Raw genomic sequence first — 11,391 nt, forward strand, 5'->3', positions numbered from 1 at the left:
ATTCTCTTGTCTCTTGTCCATTTTTCGTTTCATTTCTTTAGTATATTACAACACGTTATCAGCACGAGTGGCTCTAGCTGGTTCGTGATCATCGGTTCGTGGTAATAGATTTTTCAATATATATCTTCTACAAGGTAATAATACATTTGACCTTTGTCTATTTACAAAGTTTCATGTTTTCGTTATCGATTATGCCTCTATAACAGTATGTTATGCAATTTACTTTGGAACCATGTGATGATGATATATTGACTATGTTTATTTGATGTTGAAATCTGTAGTATGATGTATTTTGAAAACTTTAGTATCTTTAATCAATATGATAGTATACCAAATTCACTTAAATTTCATATTACAACAAGGTGAAATGGAAGACTGTTATATGGATAATATACTACAATGATTGTAAAAATGTATGGAACAGAGATACACAATATTAATTTTTTGGTAATTCAGTTATTTAATTGTTTACAAATATAGTATAACTTGAGAGACATAATGTCTAAACCTTCAAGAGTGGAGCAATGATTTCCATTGCTATAAAAGCTCCCCCAATGTCATGATCTCCATTTTTTTAAATTATGCTTTTATGAAATTAATTCATTTTGGCCTTTTATTCTTGTTTTCCTGGACAGTGCAGTACATGATACTTATATTCTGAATCACATTCCACACTTGATGGTCATGATATTGCATATTAATCACTGGAGATTGGTTGGTTTACTTGATATACATTCTTAAATTATTTTTTTCTTTTCACTTCAACAAAGCCGTTTGCTTCATAATTAAATCTGGCATTAAGCCTCCTATCTCCTCAAGGAGGATACCATGTAATATATCCAGTCACTGGGGACTATTCACTCCATGTAGAAAGGTAGAACCACATTCACGCACATATGTAACACATTAATTTTCTTAACAAACAAAACTATGATATGAGTAATGCGCAGTCAAGTAATTGAAATAAACTACTACATAGTACATTAATGTTGAGCACTATCTAAACTCTGTCAACGTGCACTACTATTAACGACATAAGATATATATTAAGTATGATGTAGCTTTATTTAAACGAGTACGTTACACAATCTTATGCACAATCACAGCAAGCTTTTTGAACTCTATAGTAAATTCTGTAAAGTGAATGAATATTCGGCTTTAGCAAAAATGAAGCGGCATGCATTATAACTAATGATTTGTTTATTCACTTCTGTTTGTATGCACACTTTTTATAGTGCAATATTTTATAAATTTGGTGGATTGATATATCTTCTTTTGATAAGTATAACATTTCTGAACAATGTCTGACATCATCAAAAGGGAATTTGCTGAGCTTGCCGTTGATGGCAGCAATTACTTGACTTGGGCTTTAGATGTTGAAATCTACCTGAATTCTTGTGATTTAAGCAACTCTATTGCTCCAGCTTCTCAGAGCACCTCTGCCCAGAAGGCAAAGGCATTGATTTTTCTTCGTCATCATCTCAACAAATACCTGAAAAATGAGTACCTTACTGAAAAAGATCCTGCTGTTCTATGGCAATCCCTGAAGGATCGCTTTGACCAACAGACAGCTATTATGCTTCCGCAAGCACAGTATGATTGGTTAAACTTGCGATTTCAGGGTTTTAAATCCGTAACTGAATACAATTCAACCCTCCACCGCATTGTCTCACAGCTGAAGCTCTGTAAGCAGAACATTACAGAGGCTGAATTGATTGAAAAGACCCTCTCTACATTCCATGCAAGTAATCTTGTACTCCAGCAGCAGTACAGGACCAAAAACTATTCAAAACACTCTGAATTGATCTCTGCGTTACTAGTTGCAGAGAAACACAACCAACTTCTGATGCGCAACCATAATTCTAGACCAGTTGGTTCGCAAGTTGTGCCTGAAGCACATGCCACAAATCAGAGTAATACTCATGGACGTGGACATGGTAGAGGTCGTGGACGTGGTCGCGGGTCTTATCGTGGTGGTAGAGGTCGTGGTCGTCGCAATGCTTATGGTCTTCAGGACCGTGGCAAGGGTCAGAACAAGGATAGATCTCCTTCAAACAAGCCTAACTCTCATCAACAGGTTGCTAATAACAAGCAAGCTTGCTATCGGTGTGGATGTGAGGACCACTGGTCTCGCACATGTCGTACACCGAAACATTTGGTTGAGGCCTATCAGAGAATGATGAAGGACTCAAAGGGGAAGTCAAAACAAGGTGAAAAACATCATGCCAGTTTGCCTGAAGCAAACATGGCCCTAAAAGATGACAATTATGATGATAACCTGAATCTGGACGATGATGACTTATTGAAGATGGAGCTTGATGATTTTGGTGACCAGGAGTGATCATGTTATTTATCACTATCTATGCATGTTTTATTAGTCTATTTCGTTTTTCAGACATGTTCTAGTTACTTTTGTTAAGATAATTTGGAATTTTTCGAGACTTATTTTGCATGTTTTTGTAAGACAATTTCAAGTTTGTATGGGTTTTGTTTAAATGATTATTCCCCTTTATCTAATACGTGGTTGTGGAGAAGTTTCCATCTTTCTCCTCAGGGTTGTACTATACATATATCCGACCTAAAATACACCATGTTGCGATGAATTTAAGATTTAGGAACCCAAATTCTTTTAAACTCTGGCATGAGCGATTGGGTCATCTTGGGCAAAATTTGATCCGTCGGATTTTCTTAAATTAAATGGGGACATTCAAACCAAATCCGACCAACTGCATATCACAATTTTCCCCCTTTATCTAATACGTGGTGTAGAAGTAAAACATTTCCCATCTGCGTATTATTTATTTGCAGTCCATGTTTCTATATCACCACCATAGCGTACCTCTATGGGACCTCGGTGAAGGTACATATATTATTTATGAAACTCCGTCAATAATTTAGTACCTATGGCCCATGTTAGGGGATCAATTTACAATTTAGTATGCTGACTGCATTATTATTGAAGATCAATTCTCGACATTAGGGGGAGATTAGTGCCCAAAATACAAAATAATGTCAAGAAATTCTATTGGTGAAAAAGATCTTCAATATTTATATCCACGTACTAGTCAAACTGAACCAGAAGTTCACATGATAATCTGCCAAGAAAAGAGTGACTAAGCCTCATATTCATGTTGAATATATCATTGATGATTTAGTATGCCAGAAGCATATAAAACATGTTAGTGTAAAAGATAAAAGTCCGCGGAAAACTAAATTATATATATAGAAAGACAGTCACTCTCATAACCTCCAGAAAAGGTTCATCCTGAAGATGGAATCTCCAGTAAATTGCACGTGCACTAGATAATCACAATACTGGAGATGCGGAACGGCCAAATCCAAACGTTAAGGGAAATGGCGAGGATTTGGTTAACATAAAATAAGAATTAAAGTGGCCACGAATTTGTGAAAAAGGAGAAATATATAATAGAAATATGAAAGTGGTCGACAACATAGTTGCCTCTACAGTTGCTCTTACTATCTCCGAAATTAATCTGGATCCAGAACCTATGTCGGTAATAGAGTGCTTGAAGCACTCGGACTAGGTGAGATGGAAAGTAGCAATTGAGGCTGAGCTGAACTCGCTAAAGTATTTTGAACCTGTAGTCCATATATCCCTGCAGGATATAAATGGGTCTTCGTAAGAAAAATAAATGAGAATTGTAAGGTGGTGATATATAAAGCGAGATTCATAGCTCAATGAGTTTACGCAGAGACCCGACATCGATTTAGATGTAAAATATTCTCCTATTAGTGATTGTATTACGTTCCGCAAGTTAATACCTATGGCAGAAACTATGAATTTATATATGCAGTATATGTACGTCATGACCATATTTTTATATGTATCATTAGATGTTAATATTTTTATATGAAAGTCCCAGATGGACTTAAAATCCCTAAATTGAGTGAAAATGAAAATTGCAACATGTATAGTATTAAATTGCAAAGGTCATTATACGGCTTAAAACAGTCGGGTAGGATGTGGTATAATCGACTGAGTGATTTCCTCCTGAAGAGGGGATATGTAAATAACGACTTATGCCCTTGTGTGTTTATAAAGAAATCCGAAAATGGCTTCTGTATCATCTTAGTTTATGTTGATGATATAAATATTATTGGAACACACAAGGAGCTTACAGAAGCTATCTCATGCCTAAAGACAGAGTTTGAAATGAAAGACTTGGGAAAAACCAAATTTTGTCTCGGCCTGCAGATCGAGTATTTCCCAGAAGGAATTTTTCTACACCAGTCGACCTACGTGAAAAAGGTCTTGGAAAGGTTTTATATGGACAATCTCATCCACTTAGCACACCAATGGTTGTCCGGTCCCTCGAAGTGGATAAAGACCCATTTAGACTCAAAGAAGATAATGAAGAAATGTTAGGGCCAGAAGTTCCCTATCTGAGCGCCATTGGAGCACTTCTCTATCTCGCAAATTGCACCAGGCCTGATATAGCATTTGCGGTGAACTTGCTAGCAAGGTATAGTGCTTCTCCTACAAGGAGGCATTGGAATGGTGTTAAACATATCCTTCGTTATCTTCAAGGAACAAAAGATCTTGGACTATTCTATAAAAGAAACCAAGATATGACATTGGTGGGCTATTAGAACGCTGGCTACATGTATGATCCTCATAACGCCAGATCCCAGACTGAGCAGTGGATATGTAAAAGGAACCATGACAAAATATATTACGCCAAAATTCTTTTATCCACATGAGCTCCAAAAGAATGGCGAAATCACCATCGAAAAAGTTCGCTCAAGTGACAATCTTGCAGATTTGTTCACTAAATCTATGCCTACGTCAACTTATGAGAAATATGTTCACAATATGCATAGGCTCAAAAGACTATCTTCTTCAGGGGGAGCAAATTCTTAAAGAACAATCCTGAAGATTGGGCCCTGAAGGTCTATTATCATAATTTGCCCCTTTTTCGCTAAGTTTTGTTCCATTGGGTTTTTCTTAGCATAGACTCAGAAGATTGTCATCATCAGCGGGAGCGAATTTTCAACGCAATCCCAAAGATTGTGCCTTGAAGGACTATAGTTGTACTCTTTTTTCCTTTTGCTAAGTTTTGTCCCACAGGGTTTTCTTAGCTAAAGGTTTTTAATGAGGCAACTAATGCAACACAAGTTTGGATCCCGAAGATCTATAGTTGTACTCTTTTTCCCTTTACTAAGTTTTGTCCCATAGGGTTTTCTTAGTTAAAGGTTTTTAATGAGGCAACTAATGCAACAAGAATCTACTAATATCGTGTACTTTTTTCCTCGACTAGTTTTTATCCCACTGGGTTTTTCTAGCGAGGTTTTTAATGAGGCATTGACATCTCGAAGTAATGTCCAAGGGGGAGTGTTGAAATCCAAAAGTCATTTTGTGGAAACCTAAAAGACAAAATGAATGTGGACATTACTTTATTAATGTGGAATATTTATTGGTGACTTTTCATTAGTCCAATGTCTTTTTGTTTTCCACAATGTATCTATAAATTGGTGGATGTATGGAAAAAAGGATATGAAATGAAAATTACAATTTATCTTATTCTCTTGTCTCTTGTCCATTTTTCGTTTCATTTCTTTAGTATATTACAACAAAAATGAATTTTTTTGAAAATCTATAAATTTAAGGAGGGTTTGCCTTACTTTTCTCAATTTTAAGTTAATGTTAACATTTAAGACCCATTAATTATTTCATTTGCACTCTCCTTTATTCTTTTTTGAAATGGAGATAAATGCCAGTCTATTATACTTCAATATTTGATGTTTCCATGTCAATTTTCTTTGAGATACCAGAGTTTGTTAAATTTCTTACAAATAAATTAACTTGCATTAAGTTTTATTTTCATTTCGATCATAATTTCTTCTGTATCTTTGAGATACTAGCAGTTTATTATCATTGAGTTTTCAAATGTGTGCAAACAATGAGAGGGGTGCAAATGGCTGCTTGGAAACTACCCATCTCTACTATGAAAATTCGTCTAATGAATGCCCAAGTAAGGTTTGTTTAATCCTTGAAAAGTTTTATAAATTAATATCTCAATTCTTTTATGCTGCAAGTTCAACCATTTGATGTTCTTTCTTCAGTTACAACTCCTTATAAAGCTTTGAGTAAAATAAGACACTTGTAATATAATGTTAGTAAACAAAATGTTCTTCCTTTTTTTTGGTAAATGAAAAAAAAATTATTCATCACCAAAATGTAAAATGTATGTACATCAAGAATCTCATCACATATGTAAGATAACAAACTTGTAGCTAGAGCTCAAAGAAAAAAACAGAGCTTAGCAAAGATTCCTCTATGAAACACCTCAGCAGATAGTCTCTTCAATGAAAGACAACTTAAAAAACATGCACATTTTTTTCAATTGAGTGTAGCTGAGACTTAGAGCCAAAACCTTCACAATAGTCGCCACAATGAAAAAACAACTTGGAAAACCTGTACATGATTTCAAGGTTGAGAGAAGCTGAGACCTTGAGCAAAACAATCACTGCTTATGCTCCTCCTTAGACTCCTCAATGAAAACCCTCCACGGCAAGAAAAACCTCTACAAGGAGGGAATCCATTTCCTGCATTCAGCTGTCAGTGAATTGTTCAATATAGAAGTGAGGATATCAATTTTAGTGTTCTTGATCAAAATATCAGTTGTTTGCGGAGAAAGTTGTTGTATTCATTGCTGTGTTCATTACAACTTAGATCGTTACAATGAAACAAAAAGAAATCGCCTTTTTATAAGGCTCTTACACAATGAAAACAAAAAGGTTACAACTCTCTTCAAACAAACGCAAGATCCGTTTATCGTCTCTTGCTTGCGTGGGTCTTTTGCCTGTGACGGGGACGTCAATATCCGTGGACCACCGGGCACTCAGATCTGCTCCGAGAAAATCGGACAGAGCTTCGTCGATCCGCGTGAGATCTAGAAGCTTTAAGCGTCTATCTCGGCTAAAACGAGATATCAGCTCTTCTTAGTGATTACCGGCGAAGGGTAATACTAAGGAAAAGAGGGAACGGGTGATGAAGGCTCTGATGTAGACCTCTCCTCTCCTTGTTGAAGCGTACGAACACTCTTTACTGCAGCAGGGCTTCGCCAAGGGTCTCCAAAAATCCTTCTCTTGAAAAATGAGGTAAGGGGGCTATTTATAGGCTTTAGGGAGCCTCTAGGGGGCCTAGACACCCCCTGGTGTCTCGGCCAGGCCGAGACACCCTTGGGGTGTCTAGGCCATGGCCGAGACACCCTAGGGTGTCTCGGCTTGGCCGCGCGGGGTGTTTCGACTTGCCGGGACTTCGTTTTGAGGTGTATGATTGTTTTCCCCGTAGATTCTTCGTCCGGACTCGGATTTGAGTGATTCCAGGTGCGTTGGATGCTTGACGAAGAGTTCGATCCGCTCTGGTGGTTGGATTATCTTTAGGGTGGTCGAGGCATGAAGGGCGTTGTCCTTTTTGTGAATAGTGTCGGGTTCCCGATTGGTCCGGGTCTTCGTTGTTCCGAAATCCTATTCACTCACGTAGCTCGTCGATTCGCTTCAGTCGTTTGTCGACGTCGATTGGACTCCTGTGGATCGGATGGTGACGTTCATCGTTGCTTTTTAACACTGAACCGTTCGTGGAGACCTATAGGCAATTTTCGATGCATACAGATACCCCCTCCAAAGTGTTCCGGACTCGTTTCTTTTATAGAAGAGGCTGGAATACTTTGGATGTGATTGGTCTAGCCTTCAGTCGGCATAAGGACCTGTGGTTAGCTTCAACTCTTGGCTCCTTCGATTTTCGGTCTATCCGATGCTTTGACGAATAGCTGAAGTTCTTCCGGCACTGCGTTTATCGCTTGGCCATCGTCGGAGTCTTGAGTTTGCAGCTGATGAATTGAGTTTGGCTCGTATCATTGAGTTGACTTTGAACTACCTCCGCCACATTGTGCTGGCTTAGGGTTTCGGACCATCGCATGTTGACTTTTTGTCGCAACGCGTTGACCGGCGTTGACCTAGGGTTACGCGTTGACCGGCGTTGACCCTTAGGGTTTTGAATCGTCAAACGTTGACTCTGATCGCAATGCGTTGACTGGCATTGACCTAGGGTCACGCGTTGACCGGTGTTGACCCTTAGGGTTTCGAATTGTCGAACGTTGACTCTGATCGCAACGCGTTGACTGGCGTTGACCTAGGGTTACGCGTTGACCGGCGTTGACCCTTAGGGTTTTGAATCGTCAAACGTTGACTTTGGTTGCAACGCATTGACTGGCGTTGACCTAGGGTTATGCGTTGACCGGCGTTGACCCTTAGGGTTTTGAATCGTCGAACGTTGACTTTGGTTGCAACGCATTGACTGGCGTTGACCTAGGGTTACGCGTTGACCGGCGCTTACCCTAGGGTTTCTCATCGTCGAATGTTGATTTGTGTGAATTCATCAACATATTCAACAATCGGCGAAGAATCGGCGTGATTCGGGGTTCAGGAAAAAGTTCGGGGGGTCAAAATCCAGTCAAAACACCCCGGGGGTGCCTCCACAAAGCCGAGACACCCTTGGGGTGTCTTTGGCTCAACCGTGGTCCCCCCCTCCTATTTCGTCTCTTTCTTGTTTTGTTTTGTTCTCCCTTCATTTCAAAATTCAAAAGAGATTCCCCCTCTCTCCTCTCTTCTTCCTCCAAGCTTCCTCCATTGATGTTCTTTCAAGGACCCATCAACCCATAAGAAAGTTTGGATTTTTGGTGGGCACCCATTGGCCGAAATTGGTCTCCTCCAATTAGGGTTTCTTACTCCTCCTTCAAGCTCGAATCTTGGCCCTTGGAATTAGGGTTCTCAAACCTCTTGATTTGGGTAAGCTCCCCTTCACAATCCTCTCATTTTTTGATAAAGATTGCATCTTTACTCTTATAGTAGGCAAAGGGGTTGTGTATGTGCAATGCTTTGGGGGGTTTTGTGCAAAAGAGGCAATATGGCCGAATTTTGGGGGGCTTATTTGCAAAATGGGACTGAAATTCGTGGGGGCTTTTATGCAAAGATGGAACTGCAATTTTGAGGCTTGGATTCATGATCAAGAAAAGTGAAGGGTGCTTTATGCAAGAGTTGTTGAGGGGTTAATTTGCAAAACAGCCCATAAATGTCTTAGAGGGGTTTATTTGCAAAAAGGCAGCGAATTTATGGCTGAAATCCAAGGAGTTTAGACCACAAATTCATGATCAAAATTTTGATAACGGCATGTGGAGACCAAACCAAAATCAGTGGAGGGGTTTTTATGCAAAATTGGCCAAATTCTGCGAAAGGGTTTATTTGCAAAATTTAACCAAAATTGTGGGGTATCGGGGGGTGCTATATGATCAGATATGATGACCACGACCCGACCCGGGCGTGTCCTTGACCCGAATTTTGGCCTTGAACACGAAGGGTATTTTGGGTATTCCACCAAAATTCACCGCGAAAGGTGACAATCATTGTCTCGCATGCACGAAATTTGTAGGTTTAACTAGACTTCAATTATGAAATCCTATTTATGTATAGGATTTTAATTAAAGTTCTTAATTTCCCTTTTAAATTTCGTGTATTCCTATTTTAGATTGTACCTGACTTGCTGCTTTTCGTTGCAGATTTCCAATGTCTCCGCGTCGATCTCGACCCCGTAGAAGTCGTTCTCATTCACAGCATAGTGAGGAGGAGGTTCCTACGACGTCTCCTCCCGCGGCCTCATTCTTCGGGGGTGAGGCTTTATGCAGTTTTTTTTTTCTTGCATCCCTGATTGACCTCTTTGCGGGTCATGAAGGAAGAACCGACACCCTCCTTCGCGGGGGTTAAGGTTTCAGACTTGTCTTGCTTAGCCAATTCAAGTCTTCTGGTATATTGGGGCGATTTTGTGTCGTCCTACGCCTTATAGGTCGGTGTATGTCACCACGTTATTCACGTGATGATGCATACCGTTCTTCCGGTGTAGGACACTCAAAATCGTCTCTCCAATTATTCCGTGAATGAGCTTATCATTCTTCTTATGAGATGGATTTTCTGATTCCGCCCTTGTGCTTTATTGCAGTGGAATTTCCCGCGGGTAGCCTTCCTCCTCACGCCAACACCGGATGTAGTCGGGAGGTTTTCTCTTCTGCTACTCTTAGGCAGGCTGTTGGTCCGCTTCCTCGGTTCGACGGGGATCGTCCAAGTGACTCTTGCCGTTCGATACAGGAAGGAGGGCGCCATTGCTTGCGCCAACTTATCACAGATGCCTCCTTCACCCCTGATTCTACTTCCACTCAGGTTCTAAAGAAGCCGGGTTTTCTATTTGGAGATCATGTCAGGGATCCTGCCACGCTGACTCTTTGTGAGGAGCATTGGTTAACTCTTGACGGTGGAGCCTGTTTGTACATCCCTTCGATTCCACGCCACTATTCTTTCAGTCATTTGAAGGGGCACTCAGGCTTTAAAGAAGCCGAGCTTCCTGTTTGGAGACCATGTCGAGGATCCTGCTACGTTGACCCTTGGCGAGGAGCACTGGCTGACTCTCGACGAGGGAGCTTGTTTGTACATTCCCTCTATTCCACGCCAATATTCTTTCAGTCACTTGAAGGGGCAGGCCGTGGAGCGACAGATGTCTTGGCACCTTACTGATGATGCTGAGCGAGTCCAGTGTGGATATGCCTCTCATCACAAGACTCCTGGTTCTAGCGGGTATCATGACGTTCGTGGCCTTCGACCAGGGATCATGGGCCTTGACACTGCACCCCCAGGCGAGGTGTCAGCAGCTGCACCTACTGTGGGTAATCGTCTGGCTCTTCTGGGGAGACGGTTACCACCGGAGTACAGATGTTATGGTTGGGCTTCCTCACTAGCCAAGGGGTGGTGGGCACGCATGACCAGTTTCGTCTTGGCGCGCTGGGAGAGGGATTTGAAGAGTAGTGGATTACATGCACCTATACGAGCCACCATGTACGGAATCCCAGTCAGCTGTCGCCATTTCTTGGCTTTGCTGGAGACCTACATGCCTGACAGCAACACCTTTCTGACCAGTGGTGGTGAGTTAGGGTTGGCCTTGCATGAGATGCATCATGTTTCGGGTCTTCCGATGGGGGATTGTCCGTATCAGGAGTATTTTCCCTCGAACCAGCAGTTGGAGTGGATGAAGAAAGATACTCCCGATATGTATGACACACTCTGGGATCTTACTTGCCACTACTATACTTCCTTGATTCAGACTTCTCCTCAATCGAAGAGGAAGAGGCAGGTCAGCTTGAAGCAGTTTGCTTGCTACTTGTTCCAGAACTTGGAGGGTGATTCCAGTGCGCCCATTCGTGAATTAGACGTGTTGACCCCTTCCGTCGTTAATGAGTTGTTGGAGAAGGCCGAGGCTCGTTCCTACACCATCGGCAGTGCTGAGGGAGCTTTTCCTGTGGGGACCAAGTTTTGTTTTTTCCTCTG

The 11,391-nt window shown here is 40.9% G+C and overlaps 1 protein-coding gene across 1 annotated transcript; it reads left to right on the plus strand.

Moving 5' to 3' along the window:
* Nucleotides 1,301-2,341, plus strand: LOC109842502. Its single transcript, XM_020411371.1, has one exon. It carries the CDS (start codon nt 1,301-1,303, stop codon nt 2,339-2,341), a length of 1,041 nt encoding a protein of 346 aa, XP_020266960.1.

This window comes from Asparagus officinalis, chromosome 5, assembly GCF_001876935.1.
Source record: "Asparagus officinalis chromosome 5, Aspof.V1, whole genome shotgun sequence".
Classification (NCBI taxonomy): Eukaryota; Viridiplantae; Streptophyta; class Magnoliopsida; order Asparagales; family Asparagaceae; genus Asparagus; species Asparagus officinalis.

Excerpts from the sequence above, each read along its gene's own strand:
- LOC109842502 (XM_020411371.1), top strand. The coding sequence starts at position 1,301 with ATGTCTGACATCATCAAAAGGGAATTTGCTGAGCTTGCCGTTGATGGC.